This window comes from Doryrhamphus excisus, chromosome 10, assembly GCF_030265055.1.
Source record: "Doryrhamphus excisus isolate RoL2022-K1 chromosome 10, RoL_Dexc_1.0, whole genome shotgun sequence".
NCBI classification, from domain to species: Eukaryota; Metazoa; Chordata; class Actinopteri; order Syngnathiformes; family Syngnathidae; genus Doryrhamphus; species Doryrhamphus excisus.
In genome coordinates, this window is record NC_080475.1 from 21,264,545 (window position 1) to 21,285,168 (window position 20,624).

The 20,624-nt window shown below is 44.5% G+C and overlaps 1 protein-coding gene across 4 annotated transcripts in view; it reads right to left on the reverse strand.

Annotated features, from left to right (window-relative positions):
* LOC131136473 (zinc finger protein 385A-like) overlaps positions 1-20,624 on the reverse strand; it is a 45,485-nt gene that overhangs the window by 3,571 nt on the left and 21,290 nt on the right. For 3 of the 4 annotated variants that reach the window (XM_058083315.1, XM_058083316.1, XM_058083317.1), the window contains exons 2-5: positions 20,235-20,383; positions 13,500-13,610; positions 6,477-6,654; positions 1,742-2,041 (exon numbers count right to left, since the gene is read on the reverse strand). In XM_058083315.1, coding sequence (XP_057939298.1) covers positions 1,742-2,041; positions 6,477-6,654; positions 13,500-13,610; positions 20,235-20,383 — 738 coding nt within the window. Of the gene's footprint in view, positions 1-1,741; positions 2,042-6,476; positions 6,655-13,499; positions 13,611-18,246; positions 18,374-20,234; positions 20,384-20,624 lie in introns of those variants that run through there. The other variant, XM_058083318.1, reaches the window with a different exon arrangement.

Here is a 20,624-nt window from a genome sequence, read left to right on the forward strand (position 1 = left end):
CCCTTAGCGCTATTATGCTAGGTGTTACCAGAGTTAGCATTCTTTAAGTCATTCAAAACCTTCAGTGGTATGTTTTCATGGTGAAGCAATTTAAATATGTAGCTAAAATAATAATATTTATGGTGTAAATCACAATATGGGGGCAAGTACGGCAATGTTTTTTTTCTTTACCCTGTAGTGCTAGGTTACCGGTACATAATTAGCCCGGAACGATCGATAGGGGAGTGGTTGCCACCCGGAGGGGTGGGCACGAGGAAAAGGGGGTTTGTCTTCCTGTTGTGGTTGCAAGGTGTGTGGTTATGTCTCACGTAGCGAGGAGTGTAAATTAATGTTTGTGAGAAGAATAATTTTTTCTCCCTAGTTCGACTCCAGTTCTTCGGCGCTTCACCTCATCATTTTTTTTCTCCATGTCATCTGGAGGCCTCGGTCGACTTGCAAGTAAATGAACAACATGAAGTACTCCAACATCTCCACCAGAGGTCGCCAATCATACAGCTGTCCAGCAGGTGAGCCACGGCAGATGAAGTCAATATTCCCTCTCATGTAATTATTATTTCAACAGTCTTTTGATATTCAATTGGAGGTTGAAGGGAGGAACTTCATTGTACTCACTGGGCCAAATGTGTCCCACATGTGCCTACATAAATGACATTACAGTCCTGAACCCCTGAACCCGCATTGCATCAAAGACATCAGCACATGAGATGAATGCATCAAAGATGAGGTTACATGTTAGCGCTATTTTCTATCAAACCAATCCCGTTGCTACAAACACAAAGTGGTGTTGGAGCATGTTGTTGACAAACTGTTTGTGTCAAAGTGTGTTGGTGTAGATGATTACACGCTCATGTTGACATCAACACCTTCCACCCTTCCACCCGTCCCCCGGCCCTTCGTGCTATTCTTGAAGGAAAGCCATTGGCTCAGACTTCACTCTCCCAAAAGCCTTTGAACAGAGTTTAGGTTACGGAATGATGGAGGGTTGGGTTGGTGGGGGGTCTCAGGCTATGTGGAGGAGGAGGAAGGAGGAGGAAGGAGGAAGGGTGCATGACTGCTTTCATTCTCTTGGGGTGTCTCTTTTCACCTTCCTTCGCTATTTATCAGAAAGCGGATATCAAGGTGGTTTGGTTGGTTTTAGAAGACAAAGCGCATTTCTGTAAATAGGAACTTGAACTTGTAAATACAAACTTCGCCAATGTGTCGACAGCAAAGTTTTGCGTAGCTCTTTAGCAGCGTATCACACACTTCCATTCCTGTCGCTCTCGTTTTCCTGTTTCACACGGTTATTTTTAGAACATGCACAGTTTTCATTGAGTTTCAGTTGTTGTCATTGGTCAGACTTAATGATTTGGTGTCATTTTTGGACATCCATTTGGTGTGTGATCAATGAATAACCTTAAATGTACATATGATATTATAAATAATATGGATCAGAAGCTGGTTGACGTTCAAGTTGTTGTCATTTCAACATCCATAAAATCCATATCGATCCATAAAAACAAGCAATGTCAAGTGAAATTAGTGAATAAAACCATCAATCAGTCAAACCCTACATAATATTGGAGTGGGCGGGGCATAAACCGGAGTGGGTGTGGTTTACCGGACATGATGGATAGATCAGAGGTTGCCCGACCCTGTCTCTTACCATTCAGCTGTATGTGTGTGTACTGAATGAAGTTGCGGTGACAAGCCTTTGTGCACGTACAGCCCGAGTACCACGAGTCTATGGTTGAATACCCACCTTTGTTGTGAGCTTCCAGCTGTGACAAGGAGTTGACAGCCACTTTGCACAAGGAGCAGTAAAGCAGCTTCTTTGCTTTGTCCTCCTCCGTCTCCGGGCCGGCCGAGCTAGCGATGGCCGCCGAGGCCGAGGGTTGGTCTGAGTTGGGGGGGTTGCAGCCCGTTGAGGAGGAAGGAGTGGAGCTATTGGGAGGGGTGGGCGTAGGCAGGAGGGGGCATGCCGCGGGGGGGTCTATGGGTGGGGTAGGGGGGGTGCTCATAGGGGCCAGCAGGGGCCCATTTAGCAGTGACGGTGTTTCATCTGCAGGGAGACACAAAGAGAACGAAGTATTACAATACACTAAATTAAATATTCATAAGTCAGTAAAGGACAAGATTAAACATCAAAATGTCTGACTGTGGTTTTAAAGGGACGGTTCTGGTCGCTTTTTGTCTACAGATGATTTACTGACAATGCATTGACCAACTTGGTCAAACGCTGTAACGGACTAGTCCATGTTGGGCCTGAGTGGGGATGGCATTTAGTAGCATGGAGGCTTCCTAACGTGTTTGTATTTCATTGAAGTATTGTTTGAGGTAGAAAGCCAATCTGCAGCTTGTCTTTGCTTGGGTTGGTTCCCACACAGCTGTTGTTCTTGGCTGAGCTAACGCTACGCCACGGCGTGGTACGCACGTTCACACAGGGCAAGACAGGAAGTGCAAAGAAAATAGAATGAAGTGAGACATCCCTTGGCTCGGGTTTCTACTCTCTACGTTTTCTGTTTGATCAAATACCGTGTGTAGACGTAGACATGTATACACATATGTTTATGATCAACCTACACCAGGGGTGGGCAACCTGCGGCCCATGGGCCACATCCAGCCCACAGTGAGCCCAAGCTAGTTATTACTTTGCTACTGTTCTGACCCATCGGCAACAAGGAGTCAACCAAAGACAAGAAAAGTCGACAGAGTGCTGAGTGTTTATTAAACATGGACGACTAAACACTTTTTCACTGAAGTCCGGCCTAAGCCTCTATGTCACAAGACAATGTTGTGGTTGCAACATCAGCCTTCACTTTTCCACCAAACATCCTAATTATGCTAACGACCTGTCAACACAAGGAAGGGCGGCTACTGCTCAGAGTTTGGTAGCTAGTTTGCAGGCCCAGAAAAACACCTTTGTATGAAGGCACGTTATCTTCTGGCGTTCAAGTTAGCAAACACCAGTCAGCCTTTCTCAGAAGGGGGGTTTCTGTAAGAGCGTATGGTAGAGACAGCAGACATTTTGGGGCACCCCTTCAGACATTTGACCTAAAGCCAGCACCCCCACTCCTTTATTTTGGTGCAAGTTGAACAAGGCAACCATTTGTTTAACATTGATTTGCCAGAATGTCATCAAGGTCAACTCAAGGCTAGACTCTTCTTGGCAAGACTCTTCTCGGCAAGACTCAAAGTCCTTTTTTTGAAATCATGGTCATTGGTCGGGATTGTTACGCAGTGGATAATCTCGGGATTTGCTCTAATTGTGTTTGCTTAAAATGAGATCCTATCTGTCAGTGAGTGTTCCCGAGAAAGCACATGGCTCTAATTAACGACTGACAAGTGACCTTCATTTCTAATATTCGGCCTTATCTCCAAACAGAAGAAACATCCACTAAAGGGGGGTTGGGGGGGGTCAAGAAAGGAAGTTAACACCGTCCAGATGCTTTCTACTAGCTGGGTTGCCTGCATTCCCTTAATCCACTCCAGGAAATTGAAGTTGTGTATCATATGGGGTCTGTTTGTCTCTAAAGTCATGGCTTTTAAAGGCAGACATTTAGTTGGAAGCCAAAGAATTATCATGGTTTGTTGAGAGTCCACGTTGAGCCGGATGCCTCAAGTGTTGTTAGGTAATCTCAAATTACCAGTAATCTCAAATTACCAGTAAGGAAAATGTATAATGCAATATAAATAAAGTTTGTACAAGCTGGTCAAGCAGTAGTTTTATACAGCAGACTACTTGATTGAATGATTTATGAACTTTGGAACCAAATACTGGACTTGTGAGACTTGATCCTCATTCATAATTCAGGTGGGTATTGTTACTCCCGCCTGGAGTTGACTTACACGGAAGCATGAACATTTCCCATTACAATTACTTCCAAGTCTTATTTAGGCATAAGCACAAATATGGTCGTTTGTTGACGATTTGGTAGCAATGAAAAGTTGTAAAAGTTAGCTAAGCTACATCTGTTTATGAAATACAAACAAATGCTAAATTGTGCGATGATGTATTGCATCAATAAATGTAAGGATTTTTGGATTTTCATTTCATTCACTGACACAAAAAACACACAATGTATGGTGATAAAATACGTGTAAAAAATAGAAAAACGGAATTTCACACAAGCATCGAAAGCATCAATCTGTGTGACTTAACACTGCAGACTATGGTCATGCCATGGTCACGCAACACAAGCCCTCACGTGGAAGTCATCTGTTTCATTGACCTTGGGTGTGTGTGTGTGTGCGTGTGTGTGCGTGTGTGTGTGTGCGCGGACCAAAGGGAGCAACAATAACAAGGGCCTTCATTAGAGTGGGCGTGTCCAACAGCAGCGGATAAAGATGGGAGGGGCGCGTCAAGTCAAGTTTGCCTCCCTTCATATGAACAGCTGCTCACCACACTAAATCCCTCAACGCGAGCACCCCCGTTCATGGGCGGCCCCTCGACAAAGTCTGATTGGTCTTCAGTCATGTGCTTCATCACACTTGAAACGTATTTTGTCATCGGAATAGGAATGTTATCAGTTTGCCGCCTGGTGATGTTTGTTGCCATTCTATTGGTCCTGCCTTTGGAGACCGAGGCATTTCTTTCATTTTGTGAACATTTTCATGTGTGTTTGATATTTTTATACGTAGTACATCCCTGTGCGGGTGCTGATACCTGTGTGTCGTATATATGTATACATTGATTACTCCAAAACAATCCAACTGCAATAATACCCGTACCTTTAGAGTCGGTCCAGTTCTACCAGCCTCATTGGAGCATGTTAATAGAAATAGAACCCAGGATGGACACATCCCAGTGGGACAGAACCATGCAGAAAAAAAGTGTATTCACATGCAACAAACAGCCCAAGTAGGAAAAGAGCAAGTCCAGGGTCACGGCACATCGATGATTTCACATGTTACTGTTTTGTGATACCAAAAATAGCCGGCTTGTTTTGGCCAACGACGCTGGAATCCTCGCTAATGGCGATCTGAAATCCCTCTGAGAGATGGAGAGGAACCTAGACGGCCTCTTGCTATTCTAGGAATAGTTACGCTCTGAAGCTGCGTTGTGGTGAAACGAGTCAAATACAGGTCAGCATTTCGGAATGTCGGAATGTGGCAACATTTTGTTCTTGATCAGACTTGAGTGATTCATTATGTTTGTCATGTGACCTTACTCGCTTTGGTGGAAATATGTGGTCAATGTTCAAGCGCTTGGTAAAAGGGCTTGAACATGAAACATGGCCTGTCTATTCAGCGCCTGCTCTTGACCCAAAGTGGGGAGAGAATGGAAACTCCTGCATGGAGGAGCGTGCAGGAGGAGATGAGCTGAGCTGAGCTGATGGATGAAGTGATTGGGAGAAAATAAACACAACTGGATGAGGAGCGGCTAAAGAAAGAGCTTGGATTGCGCCTCGTTTGCCATGATAATTCTTCATTTGCTCCAACAACACTTCAGTCTCACCACTTGAGGGTCACAAAACATTTGGACCTTCAGTCCACTCCATGGTGCACCTCCATACCTGATTCTTCCATACCTCCTTTTTTGAAAAGAGTGAAAAAAGAATGACACAATGGCAGACTTTTGTGATAAATATTGAAGCTGGAAATGATGAAAACATAAAGCATCATCCACATTGTGTTATGTTATTTAGCTTTTATTTTGAACAACACCATTAAACATCAATGTTACTTTATGTGGACGTTTTTGCCAGAAATAATATATTGTTTCAATCAAGTCCAACCTCAAGTATTTGATCCATCTGTTAAATGTAAACAGGTTTTACAGCGTGAGCAGCGTGACATTCTCTTGGCCTCAGTTCAAGGAGTAGAGTTGCAGCGGCGCAGCCACGGCGAAGCGCAGCGCTGCTTCACGAGGTTCGGTTAGGAAGTGGAACACAGCACGCCGTTTGTCACGATGTCACATGGTTTTCCTCAGCTTGCCTTTATTTTGGTTGGTATCTAAAGTTGTCTGCTAGTGTCGGGTCCTTTGGCCGGTGATGTGAAGTCAGTCGGGAATCTGCCTGTGATACTGAACGGCGTGCTTTTTTTTTTTAACAATACAGTCAACGAGGCTGACACATCTTTGTTATGCTTATTGCCATGTTTGCAACTTCACACAGCTCATATATAAGAAATAATTATCCAGCCATTCATTTTCTACCGCTTATCCTCACGATGGTCCTGGGTATGCTGGAGCCTATCCCAGCTGTCTTGCGGCGAGAGGCGGGGTCCACCCTGGACTGGTGGCCAGCCAATCCCAGGGCACATATAGATAAACAAGCATTCCCACCCACATTCATACCTATGGACAATTTGGAGTGTTTTGCATGTTTTTGGAATGTTGGAGGAAACCGGAGTACCCGGAGAACATGCAAACGAGCGCGGAGAATCGAACCCAGGTCCCCCAGCTGTGTGGCCTGCACACTAACCACTTGGAGGACCTTATTGAATAGAGACGTTCATTGGAGTATCGGTGGTCCTATTTTTATCTGCTCTCTCACCTTGTTTACTGGGCTCGCTCTCAGCGCCACGTTCCAGGGCTCCGGGAGGAGACGGCGAGGCGGTGGGGGTCACGGTCTGTGAGGGCTTGTCCCCATCTTGACAGCGACTCTTGGAGGTCTCAATGCCTTTGACTCTCCTGGCATGGCGGTTTCCTTTGTAATGGGCTTCTGCCTGACTCTGTAGAATAACACAGATTAGATTAGATTAGATTAGATTAGATTAGATTAGATTCAACTTTATTGTTATTGCTCATGTCACTTGTACAGGGCAACAAAATGCAGTTAGCATCCAACCAGAAGTGCAATTTTTTATAAGTACATTAGTATGGACAGATCTATGTAAATAAAACTATACAGGCTATGACTATAATACAGTGAGGATATGTACAGGGATATAAATGACTATAATATGGCTATTGTAGATTATACAGATTATAAACAGTATGGGTATGACAATATATAATAACAGTAATATATACAGTATTGCAATGGAGTGACTAGGGTATGGAAATGACTATAATATGGCTATTGTAGATTATACAGATTATAAACAGTATGGGTATGACAATATATAATAACAGTAATATATACAGTATTGCAATGGAGTGACTAGGGTATGGAAATGACTATAATATGGCTATTGTAGATTATACAGATTATAAACAGTATGGATATGACAATATATAATAGCGGTAATATGTACAGTATTGCAGTGAAGTGACTAGAGTAGAGTATGGTTATAGTATGTATAGTAGTATAGTATGGTTATAGTATAGTTATAGTATAGTATGGTTATAAAACATGAATGTTAGTTCTGATGTAAAACAGCCCAGCTGACGGTAGCCAATCCCAGCCTTGCTTACTTGTGATGTGATAGCCATCCAAGAATATAACATCCACCCAGCAGGGACATTAAATCATAATGAAAAGATGAAACCGGGATGTCAAATGTGCGTGGAGATGATTCCATAGAAAGTTAATATCATCCTACGTTACAGCAAAGATAGAAAGTTTAGAGATGAATTGCAGCACCGAATGTGTTTGCAAGTCAATCATTCATCGGGAGGGTATCAAGATATCACCTTTTTTATGTGCGTCTCTGGCTGCCACAAGATGGCCGACGAGATGTTAGGTTGCTATACTGAGCTGCCGCCAGCAGTCTAGCGAATGTCGGCGATGTGATCGAAGCACAGCGTATCGTGATAGCGGACACAGGTTGATGCGGGACGTTTGCACGTCGCTATCTGGCAGCTGTTCATCTTAGCTTCATATCCGACCATCATGCTTTAAGAGCCCCCAATTAAAAATGCAGCCACACTTTTAAAACCAGCTGCCAGCTATCTCCAAAGTATGCTGAGCGAGCAGATGTGCGATGCCCGTGCCGCAGCGGGCACATCAAATTGCATCAAGGGGCAACTCATAAAGATGATTTTTAAGTGGCCGGATTACAGTCAGAGCCCCCCTGGGATCTTGATGGGCGGCTGACAGCTGCCACAAGTGCTGAAAGGCTCCGGGAATTGAAGTGACACTTTGGCCATCGCGCTGATCACAGGCTTAGAGGAGGGATAGATCACTTTGGTGGAGGGGTCGTTGGTGGATGGGCCCACTCGCTTTTTGGGGGTTTTTGCTGGTATGACAAGCATAAGCTGGCACTTTAAACCAAAGGTCTTTTTCCCGTCAGTCCACCCCCTCTACAACTGTACCCTCGTAAAGCAGTCTTGGGAGGCGGCCTTCAGATCCACGCATGGAAAGACGTGTGGAAAGTGTGACTGCTGCCATGTAAGATGAATGCTGTTATGATGATAAATAGAAGATACATGGCGGGGCATGGCGGGGCATGGCGGGGCATGGCGGGGTGGCCGTAAAGGCTTTCTTAAGCTCTCCCACTGAGCCAAACAGATCAACTGCTTGGCAGCTGACGGTCAGTGGGAGGGCCGGCTCAGAATAAAAGGCTTCTATACTGGGAACCTCCCAAAAATGGAAAGTGACACAAAGAATTTTTCAGTGTTTTGGAAACTGAATATTCCAAAACAAAGAGTCTGACAACAAATCATTAAAACGCAAATCAAGCCAGTGGTTTGCAGTCAGGGCCATCAGAAGCACTCATGCTCTTTTTATTCAAAACCTATATTCGCCAGTGTTTGGTTATCAGCCCTCAATATCGGTATCGGCCCCAAACATCCTGTATCGGTCGGGCTCTGCTGTGTCCTTCAACGAGAGAGAAGAGGGTGAAACCTGAGAGTAACAGGAGGAACAAAGACACCGAGTCCTGACCTGTGAAGGGCGAGCTCGGAGTCAGGGAGGCGACTGCAACCGAGGACCTGGGCCGGCAACAACGCCTCACCTAGTTTGAGCCTAGCTAAAATAACATATCACGCTTCAACTAAAAACCCGCAGGTCCTGCATTATGATGTTAGTGCAGGATAATGCATGGCCCCATGCTGCAACAATCTGGACACAATTCCTGGAAGCTGAAAACGTCCCAGTCTTTGCAAGGTTCGCATACTCAGCACATGTTTCACCCTTTGGGGGGTCCGTGATGCGGGGGACTGATGTTTATTGCAATTAATTTGTTCCACATCCATCCATCCATCCATCCATCCATCCATCCATCCATACAGCCATACTTCCATCCATCCATCCATCCATACATCCATACATCCATACATCCATACATCCATCCATCCATACATCCATACATCCATACATCCATCCATACAGCCATACTTCCATCCATCCATCTATCCATCCATCCATCCATCCATACATCCATCCATACATCTATCCATCCATACATCCATCCATACATCCATCCATCCATACAGCCATCCATACATCTATCCATCCATCCATCCATCCATACATCCATACATCCATCCATCCATCCATCCATCCATCCATACATCTATCCATCCATCCATACATACATCCATACATCCATCCATACATCCATCCATCCATACATCCATACATCCATCCATACATCCATACATCCATCCATACAGCCATACTTCCATCCATCCATCCATACATCCATCCATACATCTATCCATCCATCCATCCATCCATCCATCCATACATCCATCCATCCATACATCCATACATCCATCCATACATCCATCCATACATCCATACATCCATACATCCATCCATACATCCATACATCCATCCATCCATCCATCCACCCCTCCCAAATGACTCAGCTCCTTGTTCTAATGTCTTAGGTGGCTTAGAGTTGAGCCACCCTACCCAGGAAACTCATTTCAGTCATGACCCAAAGCTGAGGACCGTAAAGGAGGGTGGGAACATAGATCGACTGGTAAATTGAGAGCTTTGCTTTCCGGCTCAGCTCGCTCTTCACCACAACCGTCCGGTACAACGACCGCATTACTGGAATGGCTACGACGACCTCACGCTCCGACCTTCCCTCACTCGTGAACAAGACCCCGAGATACTCTATCTCCTCCACCTTGCTCACAACCAAATAACGATAGCATAGCAATAGCATTAGCAATAACAATAGCATTAGCATTAGCAATAGCATTAGCAATAGCAATAGCATTAGCAATAGCGATAGCGATAGCATTAGCATTAGCATTAGCATTAGCATTAGCAATAGCATTAGCATTAGCATTAGCAATAGCATTAGCATTAGCGATAGCGATCCCATCCATGCAGTGTAAATGTCTAAATGTCCTACTGGCTATCTTGGGGTCCCCAAGTCCTTTTTGTGGATCTGTCTGTACCGGAATTGTTTGACTGACAATATTCTATATATGAAAATTGCATAGAGCATGTAATTATATCCTGAGCATATCCTAAAGATACCAATAACTAGAAAAGGGATAAAGGCGAGAGCTCATCGTGTGTTTACTATGCAGAGGATTAGAACCTACGTTCTAATATGGCAGCATGCAGCTACTGGCAGCAAAGGAAGGAAGTAGGAGACAAACAAGGACAATAAACATCAGAGGGAAGAACAGCAAGGGTGCAGTGAAGGAAAGGAGGAAAAGGATCCTTATCAGGCTAATTGTGTTGCAGTCGCTCAGGTGGTTGACGCAATGAGACGGAGCCATGACATCAGGAATGCAGCAGAGACAAGGTTATTGTATGGTTATACGCTATTATTATTATTATAAGGTTATTGTTCCTACGGTGCACTTGAACACCTCATAAACACCTCAAAACAGTTGGTTATAAAGCCAATAAATCCTCCCTCGACCTCTCCTTTACTCCTTCCCAAGATGCACTGGGGCTGTCATCGTCAGACGCTAATCCATGCCTTTGACGAATGCGTCCGTGATAAGTAGTGGCAGGCAATTTTTAGGCACTTCCATTCTGGAATAATGCACAACGATAGGGAGGCGGAGACTGGAAGGCTGGGAGTCAAAGATGCTGACGGAGGGAAAGGCGGCAAGGATGAAGAAACATCTTATGAGACCCACATTTGGACCAGTACTTTCATTGTAAGATGACATCATATGCCTCGGCATTGTTCTCCAGCCAGCCAATCCCTTCAATGGTACCACAAAAACCCATAGAGTATATGCTGCCATAATTCATGTATTAATGTATAGCAATATTCTGGACTGCCAAGCTCAGTAGAATACACGGACAATAGTTTGACGCAGCTTTGACACTGCTGACATACTGCAGCGAGGCTTGTGTTGTTGACAATGACACTGAAAGTGACAGCGAGGGGGGGGGGGGGGTCGGGGGGGTTGGGGGGGGCTGCGGCTCCTTGTAGTGCAGGACTCAGCATGCTACAGCTTTCTCTCTGCGCTCGCTCCGTCTTTCATGTGCACAAATACAAATGACACGGGTCACATCTCTTGTCCTTGCCTAATGATTTGCGCTAAGCGCTGTGGCTTCGATGGTGCGCCGGGCGTACGTACAGATGCTGTGCTCGATCCCATTTGGTTTTATTCTTGTTGGTTTTTTACACATTTCCATGTGTTATGAATTATCAACCGATATTACATCATTTCAAAAACCCAATTATCAGGAATATTATCTTGTGTCAGGTCATGTTTGAGCCACTAGATCAGGGGTGGGCAAACTACGGCCCGGGGGCCACATGCGGCCCGCCAAGTGTTTGAATACGGCCCGTCCGTTCTTTCCAAAGTATTTAATTTAAACTCAACATACAACCTGGCATCATGGCCTGAGCCAACCTTTTGATGGTTGTATCAATTTCGTTATTTGATGTGGTCTGTTGTTTACAAAGTGCTCCTGAAAAAAGGGACACAGGCACATAATAATAATAATAATAATTATTATTATTATTAGATTATTATAATTATTATTAGAACTATTATTATTATTATAATTATTATATTAATGCTAATTCTTATATTAATTATATATAATATTATTGTTATATTTGCATATTTTTCATAATAATAATATAATAATTATTATTTTAATTTTATTGTAATTATTATAATATTTTCTTATTTTTAAAATATTTAAATATAAATATAAAATAATAAATAATAATAGCAGATTGCATGACAATTTTACAGATACAATAATACCAGGTGGACTGTTACGTGTAAAATATATAGTCTGCCCCCCCCCCCCCCCCCCCCGTAAATTTTGTCATATCAATGCGGCCCGCGAGTCTAAAAGTTTGTTGCCCACCCCTGCACTAGATGATACTCCAGTGTACCCGTGTGAGGCGTGAAGCGCATGGTGTCCTCTGATGCGCAGGACTGGACTGCATTTAAAGGCAATGAGCAGAATTTTCCCTTCTAAAATGTTGAGAGTTGGGAGGACAAACCATTTATTTAGGGGGGTGCTGTCACTGCGCCCAGCTGGGACAGCACTGCGCACCAGGGGAGGTCTACCAAATCACCACACTGGCTGTGCCCAAATTAGCACTGCGTGGGCTGTGCCACGCTCCGCCACCCTGCGCCACGGAGTTCGAGCCCTTTGGATGCAACTTTGTGGTTTAAGTTCCAACATGTGCCCCATAAAGGCATGTTTGCGGGTTTGGGAGGGACCTCAACCACATCAAACACGAACGGGACGGACTACAGAGGTTGTGAGCCACCAGGCCGCCTCTCAGATCTAACATCTGTGAACTTTGACCTCACACAAGTTCTGGAATGGATCGACGTTACCACAGGCGCATTCCAAAATTCCAAAAACGTCTAAAAAAAAATCTTCCCAAGGAAGAGGAAGCTGCTGGGAAACCAACAGCATATTATTTTCATCATAGGCGTCAGCCGGCTGTCCTCGTACTGTACATTGTGTACATAGCCGATGTGGATAGTAAATCCTCACAAAAGAAAATGTTTTAAATCACATAAACATCCTGGGATAAAGTAAACAGTCCAATAGGAAGATCTAAGCAGAGAAGTGTAAAAGCACAGGATGGAAATGACCGCCTTGTAGCTGCTTCACCACATGGAAGCCATGATTGCAGACCAAGTACGTATATTTAGCACAGGTCCCCTCTTCATGTGGTGAAAACTGCATATTTCAATGGAATTATACACCAAAATGGACCTGACTGCACACAAAACATTGGGTATTGTCATCTCACGGTACGTCTAACTGCGGTTGATTGATTGATTGGTTGATTACGACAGATCCAGATCCAGATCCAGATCCAGATCCAGATCCAGATCCAGATCCAGATAGCGGTATGCTGGCTCAGCCCTAATGTTGAGGTTTTTAATAACGCTTTGTCAGTGTTGTTGCACCAGAAAAATCATGTGTAAACAACTTGTTACTCATCCGTGACCCCCCCCCCCCCCACATCTTGCAGTTTTGTTCCACATTCTTTATTGCTGCTGATGTGAGGCTCCACTACTTGAAAACAAATGAAATTCCAAGGGTGTCATGAGTGCCAAAACAACCCTGACGTGTGTACCGCACCCTCTCTGTGTCCATATCCACTCACAGAGCACAAGACGGTCATTGGAATGGGGGGGTTAGCATGTAAGGGCATTTAGATCAACAATACTATCTGCCCCAAAGAAAAAAGAAAATGGGGGTGTTTCGTGTGTTTAGTACCTCGGAGTTGAAACGGATCTGACAGACGTTACAGGAAATGACCGGCCGCTTGGTCTTGACCAGTGGAACTCCAAAGGTGTGGTTGATCACAGCCTTCTGCACCGGGTCCATCTGCCCCAGGGAATGATGGGAAAGGGAGGAGAAAAGTAATCCATATGTGAATGAAATGCAAAGAGAATATCCATTCGAGTATTGTGTATTAGTACATGAGATGGGTACATATGAGGACCAGCTGTCACTTCCTCTGAGCACCCCTGCAAATAAAACATTCAAGGAATTCCTCTGACTACAGTATGTCAATCAATTCAGGGTATTTTATCTGTAAAGTACCGCAGATATACAGTATGCAGTACGTATGTACATATGTACTCCATCTACAATATGTGGGCATCAGTGTGTCATGCAACGTGATCATTGGTGTTGATGGCATGGTGCACGTGGTCTCGCTTCCATAGTGTTGGTGTTCCAGCTTGTCCATTCATCAGCAGCATGCTGTTAGCACCTCAGATACATTTTACCCCTCAGGTTGGGTAGCGCTAACGTGTCATTGGACGCCTTGTTGTACTCGATTCCGTTTCATTATTAGCTGCATTTATGGAGTCATGCTTTCTAATAACTTGGGTGTTAGTCTGGAGTCAGCAGCTGCTGTGGCTGTCCACCAGTCCACCAGTCCACCAGGTCTCGCAGCTGAAGCAGGCGCTAAGACTGTCACATGATGTGGCAGTGTTTGGGTTAGAAGGAGGAAAACCAAAGTCCTGGTCTGAGGAAAAAAATGAACTTGGGTGTTTTAAAATTGAAAGAATGTTCCAGAGGACTTTCCAAATGTGATGCAAACCTGATGCTTTGGTGTGGTTCACAGACAAAGAATTACTCAATTTGGCCTGACACCAAACTTTCCCTGGAGCCATCCACGCCCACGCCCACAGCCACAGCCACAGTCATCTATTACAAAAATATCCCTGAACATGGACGCCAGTGACGCTGCAAGACTGATAGAAAGGAGAATTTGTCTCATACTGCAGAAGCAAACATTGACTTTAACAAAACCAAGGTAGAAGAGAAGAAATGCCAAGATAGGCGACAGCAAGAAACGTGCATCAGGATGCATGGATGCCGAGACTGAAAGGCAAAGGGAGCCAAGACCAAAGAATGAGAGCCAGTCTTGGCATGTATACGTCATACATTCTTATCTGATGTGGCTGGTTCCCATTACACACCACTAAGCATATTGCTTTCTTCACAAATGGAATGAAGTGCACATGTGATGGGGGGGGGGGCTGGTATAGTCACATCAACTGCATGGACATGTCAAAGAACATGTCAAAGAACATGTCCAAGAACATGTCCAAGAACATGTCAAAGAACATGTCCAAGAACATGTCCAAGAACATGTCAAAGAACATGTCCAAGAACATGTCCAAGGACATGTCCAAGAACATGTCCAAGAACATGTCAAAGAACATGTCAAAGAACATGTCCAAGAACATGTCCAAGAACATGCCCAAGAACATGTCCAAGGACATGTCAAAGAACATGTCCAAGGACATGTCCAAGAACATGTCCAAGAACATGTCCAAGAACATGTCCAAGAACATGTCCAAGAACATGTTCAAGAACATGTCAAAGAACATGTCCAAGAACATGTCCAAGAACATGACAAAGAGCATGTCCAAGAACATGTCCAAGAACATGTCAAAGAACATGTCAAAGAACATGTCCAAGAACATGTCAAAGAACATGTCCAAGAACATGCCCAAAAACACGTCCAAGAACACGTCAAAGAACACGTCAAAGAACATGTCCAAGAACATGTCAAAGAACATGTCAAAGAGCATGTCAAAGAACATGTCAAAGAGCATGTCCAAGGACATGTCAAAGAACATGTCCAAGAACATGTCAAAGAACATGTCAAAGAACATGTCAAAGAACATGTCCTTGGACATGTCAAAGAACATGTCCAAGAACATGTCCAAGAACATGTCAAAGAACATGTCAAAGAACATGTCCAAGAACATGTCAAAGAACATGTCAAAGAGCATGTCCAAGAGCATGTCAAAGAACATGTCAAAGAGAGTGTCAAAGAGCATGTCCAAGAACATGTCCTAGAACATGTCCAAGAACATGTCAAAGAGAGTGTCAAAGAGCATGTCCAAGAACATGTCCTAGAACATGTCCAAGAACATGTCAAAGAGAGTGTCAAAGAACATGTCCAAGAACATGTCCAAGAACATGCGTAGCCTCCCATGTATTCTACACAGAAGCACCCTGCTGTGGGATGATCCATCCAGCATTTCGTGCAGCGTGCAGGTGTGCGTTACATAGCCAATCAGGCAGGCTGCGACCCCGCCATGGCCTCTCTGGAGAGCGTTTAACAAGAGCTGAGGTAACTGTGCACATGAATTATGGGCTTCAGTCCAGTTCCCTGGGTGGAGGTCAGCTACGATTCGTCCAGTGGATTCAGCTGTTAAAAACACAGTGCAGCTGCCAAAAGGTCTTTCTGGGTGGGGGGGACGTGAAGGGGGTGTGGGGGGGGGCTCACACACCAAATAAACCAAACACTCCTGCACGCTTGGCCAGATGAAAATGGGTTCAGGAAGGACTTAAGATCTAGAATCCCTGATGTTTAAAAGCCCCCATCTATTGTGGTAATTTGACATATAGTATTCGTAAAACCTGTAGTAGTCCGCTTTATGGAAGACCCCCATTCCCACCTTTACTTGCTTCACGCACCTGCCTCTAATTCTCTGTTCCCTATTTAGTTCAGGTGAGACCTTCTCCCGTTGTTGGTTCTATCATTGTCTATCATTTCTGTCTTTCTACTTATCAATAACTTCTCATTAAAGGAAATATTTTATCTTCATTCTGGTCCTGCTCTCTGCCTCCTGGGGTGGCAACGTGACAGGAGGAAGCCAGCCCTTAAACAAACACAACCCACACAAAGATACCCAATGGAGATTCAAACCCAGACCTTCCAGATCTCCTGACTGTGTGGCCAACATGCTAACCAGTAAGGCACCGTGCAGCCAAAATGAGCCTTGTCTATATCTCTACAGTCTGGGACTGAACTCCAAAGTGTCAACGTTGGCCCCCACAGGGGGGTGTTTAGCTGAGACCGCCTCCGGAATTTGGGAGTCGAAAGAACAGAGTGGCCTGCCAAAAGTCCTGACCTCAACCCAAGCGAGCACTAGCGGGATCGGTCTGGGCGTGATGTTCATGCTCGAGTGACCGACACAAACAAGTTGACTTGTGGAGACTCCTGGGACCCCAGGTGTGGAATACCGCCCCAAGACTGGAATCATCCAGGAACCAAGGAAGCATGAAGGCATGTCAACAATGGTGTCAGGTAGCACCACCTGTGAGGGTACCAAACCAGGGTACCAAACCACCAGGACACAAAGGCATCGTCTACTCTTTGGTGAAGCCTTTTTCAGGCGCCAAAACGGACTATGTCATTTCCTGTTCCTTTTCTGTCTCTCTTTACCAACGACCCCCCCCCCCCTCACCCCCCCGCAGTGTTCTAGACAGCACGTTGTTTTGATGGTGTTGAACTTGAGCAAGGAGGAATGCTCCCTTGGGAAAGGCTCTGGCACTGACACTGAAGACAACATGAAGCAAACTGGGAAGCACTAGCTGGGAAGAACTAACTGGGAAGAACTAACTGGGAAGCACTAACTGGGAAGAACTAGCTGGGAAGCACGAACTGGGAAGCACTAGCTGGGAAGAACTAGCTGGGAAGCACTAACTGGGAAGAACTAGCTGGGAAGAACTAACTGGGAAGAACTAGCTGGGAAGCACTAGCTGGGAAGAACTAGCTGGGAAGCACTAACTGGGAAGAACTAGCTGGGAAGCACTAACTGGGTAGAACTAGCTGGGAAGAACTAACTTGGAAGAACTAACTTGGAAGAACTAGCTGGGTAGAACTAGCTGGGAAGCACTAGCTGGGAAGAACTAACTGGGAAGAACTAGCTGGGAAGAACTAACTGGGAAGAACTAGCTGGGAAGAACTAGCTGGGAAGCACTAACTGGGAAGAACTAGCTGGGAAGAACTAGCTGGGAAGCACTAACTGGGAAGCACTAACTGGGAAGAACTAGCTGGGAAGAACTAACTGGGAAGAACTAGCTGGGAAGAACTAGCTGGGAAGAACTAGCTGGGAAGCACTAACTGGGAAGCACTAACTGGGAAGAACTAGCTGGGAAGAATTAACTGGGTAGAACTAACTGGGAAGCACTAGCTGGGAAGAACTAGCTGGGTAGAACTAGCTGGGAAGAACTAGCTGGGTAGAACTAGCTGGGAAGCTCTAACTGGGAAGCACTAACTGGGTAGAACTAGCTGGGAAGAACTAACTGGGAAGAACTAGCTGGGAAGCACTAACTGGGAAGAACTAGCTGGGAAGCACTAACTGGGAAGAACTAGCTGGGTAGAACTAACTGGGAAGAACTAGCTGGGTAGAACTAACTGGGAAGAACTAGCTGGGAAGCACTAACTGGGAAGAACTAGCTGGGAAGCACTAACTGGGTAGAACTAGCTGGGTAGAACTAGCTGGGAAGAACTAACTTAGAAGAACTAGCTGGGTAGAACTAACTTGGAAGAACTAGCTGGGTAGAACTAGCTGGGAAGAACTAACTGGGAAGCACTAACTGGGAAGAACTAGCTGGGAAGAACTAGCTGTGTTGATGCCAGATGAAGACAGTAGCGAGAACAACGGCAAGAAAAGCTCCAATCATTCCCAAGGAGGCGTCTACTCACCTTGTTCTCCTCGGGGTCTGTGGGAGCTTGGAGCTGCATGGTTCCTCGTGTGTGTGTGTTGTTGCTGACAGAGTTGTGCGTTTTTGTCTCAGCGTGGGTGAGACGCTCTCATTCAACCCCCCCCCCCCCCCCTCCCCGTCTCTTGTCAAGGATGGATAGAAACGTAAAGCCCTAAAAATAGGACCAGTCGCTAGTGATGCATGGCCATCAACAATGAGATGTTGGGATGGTTTCTCTCCACACCGCCTGACAAATGTCAACACTCCCTCCGAGGTTCCTTCCTCTCGGCTTTCCTTCACCGTGCCCTCCTGCTTCTCATAGCGTCTGTCCCTCAATCTCTCTCCGGTGTCTCCTCCCCTTCTCCTTTTCCTCTCCCCTCCTTCACAGGAATACTTGGTCTCTCTGGGTGCACTCATGGCTTTCTCTCGGCGGCCAATCAAATGCCAGCAATAAAACTCTAACATCTCTAACATGTCATATGAAGATGAAAACTAAAAGAATATGTATGAAATATGTATATGTATGAAACCATATCAAATCACCCTCAGCCACTTGAATCAAGCCGGGTTGTCTGACACGTGTGTGTGTCAAGGACGGGAAGAAAAGCTCCGGCTTGCTTTGAGAGAAGTGGTTTGGTGCCACCTGCTGGTTTGCATGTGTAGATCTTTAGCTCCTGCTTAGAGAGATGTTTTCACCACCTGGTCAAGATGATCTATGGCCTGGACGGGCATCTTCAACTTCAAGGCTGCTTTTATGGCATGGAATGTTTACACAATTTAAAACGCTGTATCATTAGCGTATCATGTATAGCACACGCCTATGTTCTATTTCCATCCTTTAGTCATCATATGTCATCATCACACTTTGACAAAGAACAACCAAGACTCATCTTCTCTATGAAGTTATTCCTCCATACCAGATATTTCAATGATTCAGCTAAGATGTTCGTCCATGTTGGGATTGGCCTGATCAGATGTTTCAGATAGCTAAATGCCTGTGTCGTCCATATCGGGACCAACAAGTAATGGAGGCTCACCACTGTCCAGAACCCCGGTGGAAGGGACCGCTAATGACATTATAGTTCCATTAAAGCTGGATATAAAGATGTATATTAAGATGTATATATAGCTGGATATATAGCTGTATTTATAGATGGGACTTAAGAGAAGCCATTCCTCTCAATGTGATTTTGGTCTAATTAAGACTTCAAATTGAATGAGATGAATTATGAAAGGAGACCATCACAATAAGTCACTTCTGGCTAAAATAATAAGGATGTTTCTTATTGTTATGGCTGCTATAACAGTGAGTGTGCAATATGGATAATAACAGATACATACCAGGTAGTTTGAAATTAATGTTTCTTTTTCATCCATATAAAACACATACAGTGTTCATATTCTATTTTCTTCTTCTTCTTCCTACTCCTTTAGAACACGTGGAACTGTGATTATGTGGATTATGTGGAATATGTGATGTATTCCACTGGAATTTGATGCATGTTCAAATAACATAAACCATTAGCATTAGCATCACCAAATGCTAATACAGGAAGTGTTTTCTAATGAACGCTAGCAGGTGCTATTAGCAGTATTACTAGTACTTTGGTCATGTACACAACTATTGCCATATTGAATTGTTCATTATTGAACGGTATCAACTAGTGGGCGGGGCATAAACCGGAAGAGGTGTGGTTTAAAGTTGCTATATGTATTGTTTATTATTCAGCTATATGCGTATGAGTGCAAGTGATCCTTGAGACTTTATTCTTTCATTATTCATATTTTTTATAATTATTTCAAATACATATGAGCTGTGTGTTGATGAAGTTGATGATTCATGCAAATGTTTATTTATTTTGCATCTATTTTGCTTAAAATCTTAATATACAGTAAGTTTGATATTAAAGATGCCTCTTGATGCCATTTGTAGATAACTCGACACATCATCACCACTTCCTGTTGAGCAGCGTAGACGTTGATTCTTACTGTGCTGAAGTTGTGGAAGAGGCTCATGCTGTGTGGGGGGGGCGTATCCATGGGGAACTGAAGGAAGGGCTTCATGTCCAGGTGGGGCTGGATCACCGTTGGCGTTCGCAGGAATGTTGGCACCGTTGCCCCGGCACGATTTATACCTCCTGCACACAGAAATGACATCATACTCAAAAATGTTGACTTTTTCATATCTGAAACCAATCATGCGCTTGTTCAAGACCACGTGTGGGTGAGTTTGACATAAATAATAAATAATGTCAATCATAGACACAACGGTGGTCCACAAAGAAACCCCTAAATGACAAGCGAGGAGTCAGCTGCCCTTTGTAGGTTTTCTCTAAAATGCTTGAATTGTTGAATTGATCTTGAAGATGCACACAATGG